The 17,675-nt window shown below is 45.4% G+C and overlaps 1 protein-coding gene across 6 annotated transcripts in view; it reads right to left on the minus strand.

Annotated features, from left to right (window-relative positions):
* Window positions 1-17,675, minus strand: part of AMPH (amphiphysin) — a 987,297-nt gene that overhangs the window by 41,439 nt on the left and 928,183 nt on the right. For 5 of the 6 annotated variants that reach the window (XM_086964852.1, XM_086964854.1, XM_086964849.1 and 2 more), the window contains one exon: window positions 5,707-5,766. The exons of the other annotated variant lie outside the window; for it this stretch is intronic. In XM_086964852.1, coding sequence (XP_086820978.1) covers window positions 5,707-5,766 — 60 coding nt within the window. The remainder of the gene's footprint in view (window positions 1-5,706; window positions 5,767-17,675) is intronic. 6 annotated transcript variants of the gene reach the window in all.

A 17,675-nucleotide genomic window follows, 5' to 3' on the forward strand; every position in this document is an offset into this window, starting at 1 on the left:
GTAGTCTCCCACCCAGTGTAGACTCCTATAAGATCTCCAACAGGCGTGGAAGCATGATGTCAGCATACGTCTGGTAAAATTCTACAGGAATTCCATCCGGCCCTGGTGACTTAAGGCGGGCCATGGTGCGCAATGCCCCCTGCAGTTCTTCTAGGCAGATATCTGCCTCCAGTTCTTCTCTCTGCTCTTCTGTGAGGTGCGAGAGGGGAACACTTGGAAGATAGCACCTATCTACAGGCAGTTCCATCACTGGTACCTCCCTATATATTGCAGCTATGTGCAATATGTAGGGAAATAGTGAAATTGGTTGAAATAGGGTTGAAATAGTACCTGGTTAACACCCTCCTCTGGGCTTGGCTGTGGTTCTCCCCGCTTCTTTACCCCTGTGCGAGATCCACTCATCGCCATGTACCCTTAACCAATTCTATCCCACCTTGGGGGTCTTAAAGAAGTGAGCCCGGTCTTCATGTAGGACCTTCAGCTTTAAAGGGTAAATGAGCATATATTGTAGATGGCTTGCATCTTTTGTTTCACACCAATAAAGGAAGCTCTCTACTGCTAAACCAAACGAGTGTAATCTGGAAATATACGTATCTTTTGATTACTAAAGGCAGGGTCTCCTTCCCGTCTTGCCGCTTTAAGGATGGAATCTCTGTCTTTAAAATTTTTAATTTTTGTTATTAGGGTCCTCGGTTGAGCCCCTGGCTGTGGCAGTGCCACAAGGGCCCGGTGTGCCTGTTTCACAAAAAAGATCAGGGAGAGCTCAACTGCAGGGAGTTCCTCCTTGACCATTTCTCCAGAAAGTTTTCTGTCTCTTTTCCTTACACACCCTCTGGGATTCCCATGAAGCACAGAATACATCTGCGGGAGCATCCTTCAGCATCTTCAGCCTGGCACTCTAGAGCCGCCATCTTACGTGAGAGATCAGCAACAGTTGCCTTGTGTGTGGCTACTTCGGACTATATCCCACAGACCGTTTGTTCTGTAGCAAATGAGCAGTCTGCGACAGTGCGGAGGTCAGCACGCAACAGTCCGACATCCGTTAAGACGGCATCTATTTTAGCCTAGATTGTAGCACTAGAGGCTTCAATTGCCGCAAGAATCTGTGCCCCCATAGGCTCTGGTCAATCCGCGTCTGCCTCCATCTGCACTGCTTGTATCTGATCAGTTCTCGGTGCGGCCCCTTGCGCCATATAATCATATAATATTTCATCTTCTGGGCCACCCTTGCAGGTCTGTCTTTGTCCATGGCACGGCTCTCCTCCCAACTGCAGTGTGAGCCATATGACTGCCTTGCACCTCAGCCCTGCATGAGCAAAGTGGGCCTTATTCCCTTTCATCTTTGGTAGCCACACGTGTAAGTGCTCTTGATGAGGTAGGAATTCTGTGACCTTCGGGAGAGGAGCAGCAGGTCTGGGGGCCACCTTTGCCCTATGTGCGTGCTGCGCACTTCTGATCTGTTGAAATTATGTCTCATGGGCCCTCTGCGCCCCGTAGTGTTGTATTAACCTGCTAGGGTACAGTACAGCTTGCAGCATTCACCACTGCAATTTTCATCCCTAAGACGACTCTGCCATGTACCTCCTCAGTCCGCTCTGGCCTCCTGTCCCGATTGCTTGCACTAGACACACTGGCACCTTAGACTCTCTAAGGCTGGCACTTCTCATAACCTTTCAGGCCCAATCGCTGCCACCTGAAGAAATATATGTGCCCAGAGTATACTTTTGGCGCTGGGTCAGCAGCCCTATGCACACACGCTCATTTATTTAGTATTTTTTTTTACCCCCACAATCCCTTTACAGCTGGAGCCCCTTGCTCATCTGGGCCCACCAGGGCTAATCTCTCCACTTTAGGTAAGGACTCGTCATGTCTTACCGGGTCAGGTCCGGGTTGATCCCACCATCAGCGTGTGTCCCCGTGGCAGACCACTGCCACAACACTGCCAACCTTTCATTACTTGGTTATCAACGGGGACCAGTGCCGAGCCGCGCCCCCAATATGGTCTGTTCCTACACTGTGCTGGATCAGCCTCACTCACTATCTCAGCCACTTTTGTCTCACACCTGAAGACCGTGTCCCAGTCCCCAAGTTCAGCAGGCCCCGGGCCGATTCCACAGGCCCAGGGAACAGGGCAGCGCGAGGCGACTTTATGTTTCATAGTTTTCAGGCTCTCCCTCACTCTGCCAGACTGCAGGCAATCTGCACTCCCCCAGGGAGGGGTCTAATACCGAGGAAGAGGACAGGACACGGCCCTTCCTCACCTCGTTGGTCCACGCTCCTCCAGCGCTCAGCCTCAAAGGGGAGCAGAGCGGCCCTCTGCGCAGTCACCCCTCCAGCACCAGTTCAAGTCCAGTACCGGCTCCTATCGCTGAGCAGGCCCACCAGCAGCTCTGCCATATCAACACTGGGCTTACTTGTGCAAGCCGAGAGGCAGCAAGGAGCACCCACGGCCCCAGTCACGTCGACCAACGGCGAAGAGGTCAGCGATATCACCCGGCAGCCAGCCAGAAACGGCTAGGCTCCCAGCTGCACCTCCGACCTCCCCATGCCCAGGGATGCGCAGGCCCAACACTGTCTGATCTGCAGCATGAAGCCGCTCGACCCATTTTCCTGTATGTGGCTCACTCCACCACAGCCCGATGCACCATTAAGGCGACCCCAGGCCAGAACAGTGCAGGATTATTATACGGGCCGACATGGAGCTCCTCAATCAGCATCTGCTCCGGTCACCATCTTGGCCACTCCCCTTCTAAGAGCTTCTTATTACTTGCATAATGTTTCTCTACTCTTTGAGGCTGCATATGCTGCCTCCAACCCACAAAATTCCCACTCTATCTTCATAAGTGTATCTTGAAAAGAGTATCTCGGCAGGCTTAGAGATGTATATACCCTTGATATGTGCCTTAAAGGCATCCCAAAGTTTGGTAGGTTGGGATCAGATCCCAAATTCATTTGGAGATAATGCCAAATGGCTGACTCAGCTCAGATTTAAATGCCATATCCAGTAGTATCTAGGAAGAGAAGCACCACCTTTTATGCTTAAAATGTCACAAGTTCAGGCCAACCACAATGGAGTGCAGTCCGTATACAGGGACCAGGTTAGTCCCACAGAAAAGTTACCTTCTCAAATCTGGAAGGATGAATTCTGTTCACATTGGAGGAGGCCACGAGGAGTAGTATTTCAGCATGAAGGGCAGGTCTAGTGTCACAACAGTCATTTCTGTGCCGTGAAGAGACAGTAGGTACTGGAACTTTGTGTTGGTGTTGGCCATTGCCTGTCATTTCTGTAGCACGAAGTGCAGGTTTCATGTTACTAGCCATCGCAGATGGTCTCTGTTGACGCTAAGAGCAGGTCCAGCTAGAGCTTCGAGTTAGCGGCAGTCACGGGCGGTCGATCTGTGGTGAACAGAGGTCCCTTCACGGTCACAAAGTCCTGATAGTTCATGATTTTCACCTTTACTTTTGGAGGAGCTCTCACTGCTGCCAGCCAAGGCTCCAGGGCTTGGGGGGCACCTGTCAGCATTAGGATTTACTCCAGCAGAGTCCAGCAGCAGGGCTCAGGCAGGTCCAGTTTGTGCCGGGCAGCTGGGCAGCTCCAGGGAAGTCGCTGCAAACTTTTGTGTCCCTGTAACTCACATAGGAGGCAAGCCACCTGACCCTTGGAGTCACTCTGGGTAACCTGGAATCAAGGCAAGCAGGTCCAATCATATTTCTTCAGACAGCAAGGCAATCCTTCAAGAAGCAGGGCAGTCCTTCTGAATCTTCCACAGGCCCAGGATTGTTCTGGAGAGTGGTTTTGGAGGTCCCATTTTTTTAGACTTGGTGCCAGACTCTGTGTGGGTAATTCACTGACCTGACCCCAAAACTGGCTCTGGTCAGTTCCTTACCTTCAACTGGTCCTGTTTCCAAGCAATCTAGGGGTAACAAAGGCAAGGGGAAGCCTGGTGTCAGGTTACTTTGTGTGTGCTGTGTGCAAGGTCCTTTGCAATGTAATCAGGGTAGTATACAGCTCCTCCCCAGCTATCCTGCCAGGAAAACCCTATCACAGTTACACCCAGATCCCATTGTTCACTGTCTAGGCGCAGAAATCATTCTTGATGGTGGAACCGTTAACAGGCCCAGGCAGCTGGAAACTCCAAGAAAGGCGTCAGAAACTTTGGTGGAGGAAAAGGCCGACTTTTAAAAGTAGTGTTTTAAAAATTTCGATCTAAAATCTGTCTGTATTAGGATTTTTAATCACAGTTCATTTGAGTATAAACTGCAGGGGTAAAGTACACAGAGTACTATTGTCAACAAAAACGAAATCCACAAGAATCAGGAAGTAAAGGCAAAACGTTTAGGAAAATACCACTCCAAGGATGTCAGGTCTAACACTCAGGATGGGAAGTCTCTATTTCAATAGATGGGCAGGCTGTGGAAACCTTGGTTTTATGAAGCAAGTGGCACCGGAACTGTCTCTGACAAATATGGACATTTGGTAAGTAATTTTCATCTATTATTTCTACTATTGTAATGTTTATTTGGTGTAAAGTGACAAATATATTTTCGCATTCCACATTCAATAGAAGAGCTGGCTTGTGATTTTATGGATGGGAGGGCAGATTTACAAACATGTAACATTTTAAATTTCAAATAAAGTTTATTTTGAATTTACATTTTAACACCTAGCGTACTGAATTTTTCTCTGTGGCACAAATGTACATGAAGGATCCTCCATTCCAAATTTGTATGCGATGACAATTGGCAAGGAGTAAGCCACTTTAAATATGTCATTTTGCAGAATTGGCACCTAATGGCCCAGATTCTCCAAGAAATTTCGCAAAGCAGTGTAGGAAGTAAAGTTGCTGTGCTGCACTGTGCGCCGCTCTGCTCTGTCCCTGCGCTGGTACACTTTATGCTGTCATGCACAGTGCAGACATCTTTGCCTCACAGCGCATGGTATCTGTGCTATTTTTGTACAGGAAGGGGGTTCCTGTTCACAAACTATTCTTTAATATGTTTGCTCTTTGTATGTGAGCAGGACATGCAAAGAGGCAAAAAGGATGAGAAATGAAAACTATGTCTCCTCATTACTGCAACCTCACAAGCCCGAGTTTGGCGTACATCCCTGTCTTCAAAGCTATGTAGATATGGATTTGCATCATAATCCATGGAGGGGTGCATGAGAATGCCAATGAAACCCACCCTTGACGCATTGTAATACAATGCAGTGCATTGGCAGTTTTGGATTACAATCCGATGCAAATCGTGATTTTAATTGGATTGTAAATACCAGCACAATACTTTAAGTCATGTTTATGTTAAAAAAGAAAAGCAAACCCAAAATAAAGTCTTGGTAAATTTTGGCCTACGTACTGAAATATCTTACATATTTTACACGCTTATTATTTTTGCCTTGTTACCTTTAATGCTAGGATCTCAAGCACAGTTAGTGCATTCTAATTTAGTAGATGTGGCTTTGCGTAGAATCCTTGCGGCGTTTTCATTGGCCAACCTCCTTTATGCTTTTTTCCATACATTAACAGTAGAGTTTGTATTCTGTGATGCAACACCATTTGGTACTAATTCAAGTCAAGTTTTAGCCCCAAAATACCCACAGTGCATGAAAGTTTATTGGCTCTCCCATTTATGCTGCTTTGTATTGCACCACTTAGAGACATGCACACTCATGCAATCTTAGTAGATATGTGACACAATTATACATACCTCTTGGCTCTCTGGCTCAGCTCTCACTGGTGTCTCTCCTCCCTCTGTTTCATTTGTCTCCTTCATAAGAAGGAAAAAGGAGGACGGGCACATCAGCAGCAGAAATACAGATTTAGGAGCACAGAGGTGCAAATGGATGAAATCAGAAAATGGCTTGAATGGACGGATGGAATAAGCATGGTGATGAAGGCTGCGTTCTCCCACATCCACACAAATCTGTCAATCGCACATGGTGCTATGAAACTGTGCAGAAAAAACATAGGAGTACTTAGGAGTGATGGATGATGTAGGTGAATGATAGTGAAAAGGTAAGAATTGGAATGAATGTGAAGATATGTGACTGATGGAGAAGAGCCGATAACTTTTAAGGCAGATGTTTCATTAAAATGTTTTTGGGAATAATACAGATAGTTACTTTTTTCTTATGGGTGTAATTTAGATACTGGGGGATGTTCCAACGGTGTAGCACTACTTTCTTAACTTGTACAGTTTTGAAAATAAATAAATAGATGACTTATGGTGACTTTGACCCACCATAAAATCACAGACTCACTGGTTGTGTGAATATTGATATTTTTTCCTTTGGATGCATGCATCCCTTGCATCTCACTGTCTGCATCCTATCAAAATTAGTACTTACCTGTTTTGTGAATTAGGACACTCCTTTTACAAAAACAGACTCCTCTTATCAGCTTTCCATACCTGGGTTAAAGTTTCTTTCCTTCTAGTGCTCTCTGAACCTCATTACGAGTGGGATGGATTTAAGTGTAGAGATACCAGGGCCCGGAATCCTTGATTCCGAATGGTATTCTTGCACCTAAATCCGCTGATTGCAAGATTTTGTGCCCCAGTATAAAAATGTGTTACTGGGTCCTTTTCTGCATGTATTCCATAGACAAATCCACTAATATTTATCACTTTTAATTAGGGATGCTGATGGTGATTAGAGGGTGATAGCCAAGGTTGGCAAAGGTGTCTTGGTATAACTGCTAAATATTGACCACAGAATATCAATTGGAGACAATATTGAGCACAAAGTATCGAAAATAAAATTTCGACAAGTAAATCTAATTTTTGTTTAACTAACTCCACATATATGTACCTACGTGGCACATATATATTCACAGCACATAATTGAGAAGTTAGAAATAGTAAATCTATACCTCCCTATATTCACTTACCTTTCAATATTTTGTTCCTGGATATTCTGTCCTCAATATTCTTGAGCTATGATATTCTGGAGGGGGATACTCAGCAGTACAACCGGTGTCTCTAGTTTCACTGCTGACACTGGTGGAAGTTTTGTATGCTTTAAAAGCTCAATATGCAGAAATATCAATGACATTCGGAGAACCCGCAAACAGATTGCGCCCTGTATGGGCCCCTAGTCAACTAGAGTGTGTCTGCCCTACTTGAAAGGATAACTACAGGGCTACTCTCTCAGCCAATGAAGGGCCAAAGTTCTTCCTCTCTTTTCAGACCCCATGGAGTGCGAGTTCTCAGCTCAACTACGTATCTTGCCTCCAGTTGTCTAAGGAGCCTGACTCGATCATCCCCCCTCTTTCGATAGGACCTGATCTGGACAGAAGTAACATAGTTTGTCACTCCTGGAACTATGGATCTCGGCAAAATGTCTGGCTACCGGGTTTGAACTATCACTATTGGTGATGCCCATGCGTGTTCCAATATGTGTTTCTTTGCTGGATGGATTTTACTTCCAATATACTGGAGATCGCACAGACACACCAGGCAGTACACAACAAAGTTTGAATTGCAGTTTAGTAGTTTGTTAATGCAACATCTAGCTTTTTTCCCTGGGACCAAATAATCTTTGGCCTTAGTACTGTTCTTGCACATCTTACCGGCAGCGCAAGGAAAGAACCCTGTGATTGCTGTTCTCCTGGTTAAAGGTTCATCTACAAAGTGTCTCTGTACTAGAATATCCTTCAATTATGCATTTTTCTGTAGGTTATATCAGGTCTATCAGGCAATAACCGCCCGATCACACTGTCTGTCTGAAGCACACCCCAATTTTTCTGGACCAGTTCCCTGATCCTTTGGGCCAAGAAGCTGAGTATCAGCCTGACGGTTGTTGTGTCATTGTCAGTGTCTGTGCTGCTGACCGGTTATCGGGTTAGTAACTCCTGTCTATATTTCAAGTGAACCTCTTCTGCAGCACCCTGCAGTACCTTCTTTTGATATCCCCTTTCTCTGAGTATGCTGAGAGACTCCCTCTCAGCCTTAAAGTAATCTTTGGAAGTGGAGCAGTTATGTTTAAGTCTAAAAAGTTCCCCATAGGGGATGCTGTTGATTAAGCTGCGCAGATGCTGACTTTGCGCATGTAATACCGTGTTACCTGCCCTGGGTTTCCTATACAATCACATACATATTTTCTCGTCTGCTACAAAAACTAGAAGATCTAAAAAGGCAACTTCCTTGTGACTGATATTACTTGTGATTCTCAAATTTAAATTGTTCTCATTTAAGATTTGAATATGGTCTTCAGCCTCTGCGAGTGTTCCTCTCCAGACAATAAAGAGATCGTCGATGAATTGAGCCCCAAGGGCTACCATTACCACCCAGAATTCATTGTCATCTGGCCAAGCCATGTGTTTCTCCCACTAGCCTACAAAAAGATTTGCATAGCTGGGGGCGAAGTACGTGCCCACGGCAGTTTCTTGTGTCTGCAAATACAGTTGACCTGCAAACAGGAAAATATTGTTATGAAGGCAGAATTCCGCGATCTGAAGTAGCATTCTACTGTGTACTTGATATTTGAGTGGTCGGATTTTCAGAAAATATTCAAGAGACACCAAACCCTGAGAGTGTACAATACAAGTAGAAAGGGTAGGAATATCAAGGGTAATCAACTGGAAGTTCTCTTCTCAATAGATATTCTGTATTAACCGTATGAAATCTGCGGTGTCCTGGATAAATAAACTAAGGTCCTTCACCATGGGAAAAAGGAAAAAGTTGGCATAAATAGTCACTCTCTCCAATAGACTTCCTTTGGAGGACACTATCGGTCACCCCGGTGGCTTCACCATATCCTTGTGAATTTTAGGCAGATGGTAGAACGTAGGAAGAACCGTGTGGTTAAAGGCTCATCTTCAAACTGGCTCTGCACTAGGATATCCTTCAATGATGCATTTTTTAAGTAGAATATATCGGATCTATTTGACAATAACCGCCCAGGCAAAATATGATGAATTGAGGAATCATGTAATGTGGGGTTCAACAGTCATTTAATTTAACCCGCAATGCATTTCTAATGTATTTGCATATGGGGTCTAACAGTGATTTAATTTAACTCACAATGGATTTTTGTTGTATTTTTGGACCCAAGTCATGATTGAACAGATTTTGACAACGTGTACGTCTGTAATAGTCACAGTGACGTTCTAAGATGGCAAAAATGTTGTTTTAACGTACATGTTTTTGGTCCTTCTTTTATTTTCATTATTAAGCCGCCAACCAATGAATTTGTGTGTTGTTATAAAGTTTAATTTCATGAGTAGTAACTGACATTGACGAAGGCCAGGAGGCTGAAACGCCTTTGTCAGTATGTTTTCGAGTGGCACGATTAAATATTGAATTTAATTTTCAGCCTGAGTGCGCAGCTTTTTCAATACACACAAGCTGTGGATTTCCCAAGTGTCTCCTCTTCTCTTGCTCCTAAGTATCCAGAAAAAACAAAAGGTTTAAGTACTTAGGGCCATATGTATGAAGCTAATTAGCATTTGCAAAGGCCGAAATTCTGCGAATTTCGGCCTTTGCGAATGCTAATTAGCTAAATGGTATGTATGTAACATGTTTGATGCAAAATAAGGAATCGCAAAATTTGCTATTCCTTATTTTGCGATTGCACTTAAGGAATCGCAAATTTTGCGATTCCTTAAATGCAATGTATCAAAGAAAAAACATTAAAAAAATGGCATTAAGGATTCGCAAATTACCACCAACTTCTAGTTGGTGGTAAATTGCGAATTCTCTTAAAAAAGTTTTTTTCAAAAAAACCAAAGGTGCCATATGACGCTCATACATGCCCTTAGGGCATGTATGTGCGCCATATGCCCCCAAATGTCATTTTCAGGGGTGCAGCAGGGTGTTCTTGAGACACCCCTGCACCCTTGAAAATATTCCTAATTTGCGATTAGCACATTGCTAATCGCAAATTCCCCCTTCATTCCTATGAAACAGCGATTTTGTACATACACACCGTTTTGCGAATTCCAAATAGCGATTCCTTAAATTTCGCTATTTGGAATTCGCAAACCGGAACTATGATACATAAGGCCCTATATCCCAAAATTTACAACATAAATATGGTACAGTGGAAGGGCTCAGTTGATCAGCCTTTTGGTGAATCAATTTGTCAGTGAATATATTATTGTCCCTCCAAATGAGAGTAGAACAGAATAAGCTCTATTGTCAGGGCCACTAGAGCTATGAACCATTCAAGGACCAAATTATTCATCAGGGTTGACTAAATTATATGGCAAGAAATGGAACTTTTTGCTGCATATTATGTGGCATTATTATTGTGTTTTTTTTTTCTATTTTAACACGTTCATGCAGTCTAAGCAAATGTTCGATCTAATTTGCCCCAGTTTATTACCTGACTGCATTAGTTAAAAAATCAAAAGTCAACAGTTTTTTTGTAGATAATCTCTTTGTTTGGTAAAATAAATAACCATAAAAGAAATAAAAGAGATAAAACTCATGAAACATATAAATTAATTCACAAGTAAGTAAAATATATTATGCACAGTATATGATACATAAGTAATAAAATAAGTACAATTGCTACATGTACAATTAGAAAGTGGATCCAATATACAGAAACGGAGGGCGAACAGTAAAATGCAGAGGGTGAAGGCCAAGCCCCTTGATTCTTATCGATACTAGTTAAAACATGGGCCATATTTACAAAAGTGCACATTTCTCCTAACATAGAGAGGAACAACATTGCTGTCCCAACTTGTTGACACCGAGCCTCTCTCAAATTGGAACCAAAAACAATTTTCTTTGAAGAGTGTAAAGACTACAGTACACTACAACATGTAACATGGACTGAGCTTAGCTGAAGTGTTATCTTATTCACAATGACCTAAAGAGACACCTGCAACCCAACTTGATTGATTGATTGATTGATTGATTGATTGATTGATTGATTGATTGATTGACCTTCAGCCTAAACCTGGATAAAAGCTGAAGATGGTAAACGGTATTAAACCAGGTCATTATTGGTTCGATATAACTAACCGTTTTTATCAGACAGTACGCTTGAGCGGCTGATTTACACAATTCCTGGTCTGCCGTGAGAACAAAGAGGCAAGATAAGAAATTCAGTTTAACCCACAAATAGTCCACCTTAAAAGTTTCCCCAGGCTGTGTGAAAAGGCTGGGATGGCCCAAAGCTTTCAAAGCTAACTTGATATAGTGCAAACAGCAGATTGCTTTAGTGTTGGCTAAAGAAAGAGAATCATTAGTAATCAGCCTATTAAGAGTTGGCGCACTCTTATACCAAGCCGAGAGCCAACATAGCATAGGCCTAAGTTTAACAGTATCTGAGATACATCTAAGGTTAAGTTCCTCATATACAGCAAATGTTGATGAACTGTGAGGCACCCCTAACAACTGCCTAAAAATCTTGTTTTCCCCTAACTGAAAAGGGCCACAGTCACGATACCCCCAAATGGCACTGTCATAACTGGTAGCAGAAACATACTTAACCCTATAAACATGAATCAGTGCTTTTACAGGTTTCTTGCCCATCGTTAAATTAAAGTCCAAGACCGCACCACATAGGCTGGCTAAAGTGAGCCTTTTGATTGAAAAGAGGGCTTATTGTCAAACAAAAGGCCCAGATAATGAAAGGAGTGAACTTGAGTGATCTTAGCTTTAAGGCATAAAATTACTCTTGGTTTTAATTTGCTTGACACCCTTAACCATCACAAAGGATTCCGAGGTGTTCAAAGAAAGGCCTAGACCCTCCATAAACTTGACATTAGAATCTAAAAGCAGTTGAAGACCTAATGCTGTCTGTTAGACCCGGCACCATTGGCGTCGGTCTCCTTTCCATTTTTTGCTGTTACCTCCTGTGTTTTTGCTATGTTTTTGTTGGTCTAGATGCTTTGCGCACTTTGCCACTGCTATTCAGTGCCAAAGTGAAATTGCTCCCTATTGTAATTTGTTGTACTAGATTAGTGACTACAAGATTGGCTTATTTGATTTACCTGTCTGACCCTAGTACAGTGCACCATGTGTGCTCAGGGCCTGTAAATCAAATGCTGCTGGTTGGCTTGCAGCACTGGTTGTGCCACCCACAGAAGCAGCTTGTAAAGTGTGGCTCAGGCCTGCCATTGCAGAGCCTGTGTGCAGTCTGGGACTGCCATGTCGACTTGGCAAATGCACCCACTTGCCAGTCCTTAAACTTTCCCTTTTCTACATATCAGTCACCCCTAAGGTAGGCACAAGGGCAGGGTGCATTGTATGTAGAAAGCAGGACATGCCCTGATGTGTGTGGGATGTCATGATAGTGAATTACAGGCAATTTCGTGTTTCACTATTGCAAGGCTGTTCCCATAGGCCAGAATGGGCAGTTTGGTTATAACATCTTATAATCATAACTGACCCAGGGAACAAGATGGTATGCCTGAACTCAGAATTTTAAAATACATATTTTAGTGTGGGTGATTTTTTCATTCTGTGTTTGAAAATACAACTTTTAGAAAGTAGGTATTTTCTTGCCTAACCATCCAGTATGCCTCTGCTAGGTTTGGGTATTCCATGTCTGGTTTGTGAGTGACAGGGGGGCTGGAGAGGGCCTTGGCTCCAGCAGTCTGATGGGTCACGGCTGGGCTGAATAGGACCTGCATTGAATAGAGAGTAGGGGGAGGAGATTTCCTTTCACTTGCCTGAGCCCTCATAGAATAGAGAGTAAGGGGAAGAGTTTTCCTTTCAGCTACCTGGGCCAGGTTTGCTTTCAACAATGCTGTCTCCCTCTCCTGCCAGGAAGCTGCACCAGGGAGGACAGAACTGGTTTTGGCTGGGCACAGGCACAGGCACCCTCTGCCTTCAGAGGAAAAAGGATTTTGCAGTATACCTATTCGGGCCCAGACCCCAGAACTTTAGATAACTTCTGGGAATCAAGACAAACCCATTGCCAGGGAGAGAACCAAGGAAACTGAAGGAGGAGACTGCCCTGTGCTATTTGCTGCTTGTGGTTGGCCTGCAGCGGTTACCCATTGCCAAGGAAAGGAGAAAAGGAACTTGTGTGTACTTTTTCTATCTTGAGGAAGATCTCAAGGGGCTTGAAACTGAGCTTGCCTCCTGTTCTGAACTCTCGGGCACACACTTCACCACCAGCTCCCCTGAATTTCCTAGCTGGGAATTCTACCTGAAGTGAGGTGCTTGCTGTTGTGTTGGGCCCTCTGGAGACTGTGTGTCGCTGGGAGCTGGAAGCGCAACACAACGAGGAAGAAGCAGTTGCCGTCATATAGCCGAAGAAGCGTGTCGCTTCCACAGCTGTTCGCTGTCGCTTCGCCAAAGAAGCGTGATGTATCACCGGAGAAGCGTGCCGCCACCACAGAGGTTGCCATATCATCACCGGAGAAGTGTGTCGCAGGGCCTGTCGCGGCTCCAAAGTTCATCGGTTTTGCCGCAAGCCCGTCGGGCATGCACACATTGCATCCATGTTGTTGCATGGCATCAAAGACGTCATCTTGTCGCATCACACCGGATCGTCACAACGTAACCGGAACGCAGTAATAAATTGACGCATCACCTCCTCTCTGTAAAGTAACTGACGCATCACCTCCCCTGCGCTGCAGTAAGGAACCGACGCATCACCTCCTCCGAAGCAAGGAACCGATGCATCACCTTCCCTGCGACCCTTTTGTTTGTTCTGTGTGACGCATCCAAGGTACTTTGAGAGTAAAGTGTTGCATTTACCATCTATATTGTACTAAGCTATTTCTACCATCTAAAAGTCATATTCTTGATAGTGTATTGTGGATTTTTGTTGTTTGGTCTTGTGTTAAGTCTAGTAAAAATTACTTATTTTTCTAAACTGGTGTGGTGTCCATTTGTAGTGTTTTCCCTGCATTACTGTATGTGTTCACAAATGCTTTACACACTGCTTCTGAGATAAGCCTGTGTGCTCGTGCCAAGCTACCAAGGAGGTGAGCAGGGGTTATTTTAGGAGTGTATCCCCATTTCCCTGACTAGAAGAAAGGGTCCCTATTTGGACAAAGGTGCAAGCCATTGCCAACTAGAGACCCCCATTTCTAACACCGTCCTTGACATTAGGACGGCATGTCAGCATATGAGAGGACTGGTAATGGCCGGGAACTCACACGAGGTGGATCTCCTTGTGACTTTAACAAGGATGGCTAGGGAGGGCGGAGGAGATCGCTTAGCCCTGCAGCCACAGTGCGCCCCGCCACATCAGTAGCTGTGGACCACCTGCCACTGGGGGACTACCAACCAGCGTCTTACTCGGGACAAACAGGGCTCCACGGGCTCCCACGGATCAGGGTAGACATCTGAGGTGGTCTAAAATTAACTCAGAGGAACATCGCAGGACTCTTTTAAGGCAGTTCTGCCCAGGTGTTGAATGCTGTCTTAATCCTGACCTATGTTCAAAGAACTTCTCTGCAATTTGTGCTGGGGTAAGGCATACCCTTACTGTCCCAAGTCAAGGCCCCTCAGCTTCTACTAGACATCTGTGGTTTAATGAGGAATACTCTAAAGCCCATGGCATCTTAAAAAAAGCCTTCAAATTATGGCTGAGAGGACGGGCAAAGATGGTGGCCACTACTGCAGCCGTATGAGCTGACCGCTGCGTCCCCCCGCTGCCAAAACCTCTCCTCTACAACTCCGGACCCCCGAATCACAGCAAAATTTGTAGAACTCACGGAGCTCTGCTGACCCCTCCCGCATGCTTTGGCGGTCTCGATCTTGGTCGTGGGGAGTGCCACAGCCGTGTCTACTGGCGGCGTGGAAAACTCCTGGTGCACTTTTTCCATCGGTACTCTGGGCCTACCTGGCGGAGATAATCCCGTCGAAGACAGGAACACAGAGCCTCAAGAGCCATGCTTCGCTTGGGTGTGCTGCTGGGCAGCAGCCAGCTCCTGACACTATGGCGACGGTGAGCATGGATATAAAAAAACGCTGCTCCGCCGGTACGCGCGACGGCGCCTTAAACTTCGGGGAACAGAAGAAGAACCTACTCAGCAAAACAGTACCTGCGTTGTTTAAACAAAAAGGTGAGAGAAATAAATCATCACGGGAGCCCCCTGCTAGCTCCAAAGGCACTGTTAAAGTAAAGCTTTTGACTGTTACTATTGCTGCTGCTGCTGCTATCTCTATAGCACCTATCTCTGTTTCCCAAGGCACAGCAAAATTACAGGAGGAGCTCCTTCCCCCACGGTGCGACATCAAGCACCATGACGTTTGCAGATGATGGTTCACCCCCCATTGTGGAACCCAGGGAGCCCGCAATCAACCCCCCTCTGGCTGGTAAACCTCCTGCGGTCGATGATAGCATTGATTCAGTTGCGAAACCAAACTGCTGCATGATGGGACCAGTAGTTTCTTTAGAACACATACAGAGTTTGACCCTTTTATCCGCAGGATACTCCGGAGGGGGTAATTCAATAACCCCTAAGGATAAAGATAAAGATAAAGACGAGGAGGTTGTCGATAAATTTTATTCACTGTCAGACTACTCGAATTCCTCGGAGGAGGAACACTCGGTCAATGATTGGGCAGCAGAAGAAAGCGATAATAGCAGCCTGCACTGGGAGGAGGAGAATGATAAAACATTACTGGGCCAAAACGCTACGACCAGTCAGCATGAAAGGGCCAACTTAGCAGGTCAATCCAAGGAGATAGCAGGTTCATTGACTTGGGATTATTCCTTTTCAACTGATTTGCATGATAAAGACACTCCGGCCGAGTATAAACCATGTGATGTCACTCAGAATGCTGAGATAAATCCAGAGGGAATTACACTTCCTATAATATATCAAACTATCATGGCCTTAAGGGAAGAAACAAGAACTGAGAGCTCAAGAACCCGAGGCGCGTATCGGAAACTTCAAAACTCAATCAGAAGAGTTGCCAAGTCATGCGCCGATTTCTCATCCAGGATGGGAGAAGCAGAAACCAGAGTCTCTCAGATGGAGGATGAGCTAAATGTACAAAAAAATCTTTAGGAATCGATAAAATCCATCAGCGATGATACAGTGTGGAAACTTACAGACATTGAAAATCGTTCTCGGAGGAACAATCTTCGAATTTTAGGTATTCCAGAGGGGAGAGAAGATGGAGACGTACGTCGATTTGTGGTTGAGCTTTTTGATGAGGCATTCCCCGAACTTAAACATTGGGACTGGAAAACACAAATCCAGAGAGCACATTGTTTTCCTTTTAATGTTCGTATGGAAACCGGTGGTCAGACAGACCTGCGGCCCCGGGCCATTCTTATATCACTCGAAACATTTTTAGCTAGGGAAGCTCTCTATGAACTAGCCAGACCAGACAGAAAGCGTAAGGGCAAAGAGTGTGATTTATTTTTGTGCGCCCTGATTTTTGTCAGGCTACGGTAGAGAAAAGATGGCTCTTACGGCAACTCATTCCGGCATTTCAAGCTAAGGGGGTGCAGGTTTTTCTTCTTAACCCAGCAAAATTGAAAGTTATTGTCAAAGGGCAGGCGCACTTTTTTTGTCTGAGATTCAGGCTCAGGAATTTTTGTCTTCTATCTAGGTTTACTTTGGGGTTCATTAATTTATGTTTTCTAGCACTCAGCGGGGTGGGTACATTATTGGACCAGATCAGGACTATTCAAATGACTTGACTTTGCTGGAGGTGTTGGTACTTTTCGCTTCTCCTGGAATTTGTTAATAATGGAAAGGGGCGACCACTCGGTCCCCCCGAACGTATGGTGGAGTACCCCGATCCCCCCGGGAAGCCATTTTGGGCGGGAGGCGAGTCTCGGCTGGTATGCCCAAAGCGGCGTAGCCGGGGCGCGCCTTTTCCCACCCAAGAGGGGGTTGTCCTAGACACTGACGCCGCTAGCCACGCCCCGGAGGCGGATTGTAGGTGGGTCCACGCCCGCCCGAAGAAGGATAAAAGGAGCGACAAGCCAAGGAAGCATCCTCTTGTTCCTGTGCTCTGAAGCTGCACCTCCCCGTTGCACGTGAGCTCGAGACGGAACGAAGAGCCAATTTTGACCCACCCACCAGCCCCTGATGACAGCGAGTTGTTTTGAATAAAGTCGTGTGACGTGGTATTGTTTTTTCTTACAGGTTGTTTTGAATAAAGTTGGTAATTCGTTATGAAATAAAGTTGATAATTTTCTTTTTCAGCATGTTTTATTCAGCAAAGTAGATGCACCAGAGTTGAACAGTGATGTTCTGTAGAGTTTATACTTGGAATTGCTTAAGTATAATTGTCTTTTCTCCTTTTTAGTCTTAGATTGTCGTATTTATTTTTGGTCGGGCGGTAAGGTCATGATCGGTGAGCAGTAATTGGAAGATCCCTAGAGGTGGGGCGTCACCCATTATGGATGGGAGCGCCCGGGGGGAGGCGGCCATTGGCCCCTCAAACGGGGAGGCGGTCCCCTCTAAGGATGGGGACGCCGAAAGGGAAGGCGGCCATAGGCCCCTCCCTGGGGAGGAGGGGCTGCGGGCCCCTCCTGGGAATTTCCCGGGGCCAGGACATCTGCGACGGCAGATGTGGTAAGTTGTGTGGGGTGGGAGGGGGGTCTACGCTACCTTCTAGACACCTCACATGAGTCCTCGGACGACCACTAAGATGGCGTCGAGTTAACATGGGGCCCCCGTCAAGACAAGGGAAATTGGAAGTAGGCACAAAGGTACAGTCCTCTGTGCGACCGCCCCTCACAAGTGAGGGGGGAGTTCTGGTTTAGGGATCTGACACTGGTTACGACCTTGCCGTTG

The sequence above is a fragment of the Lissotriton vulgaris genome, chromosome 4_1 (assembly GCF_964263255.1).
Source record: "Lissotriton vulgaris chromosome 4_1, aLisVul1.2, whole genome shotgun sequence".
In the NCBI taxonomy this organism is placed as follows: Eukaryota; Metazoa; Chordata; class Amphibia; order Caudata; family Salamandridae; genus Lissotriton; species Lissotriton vulgaris.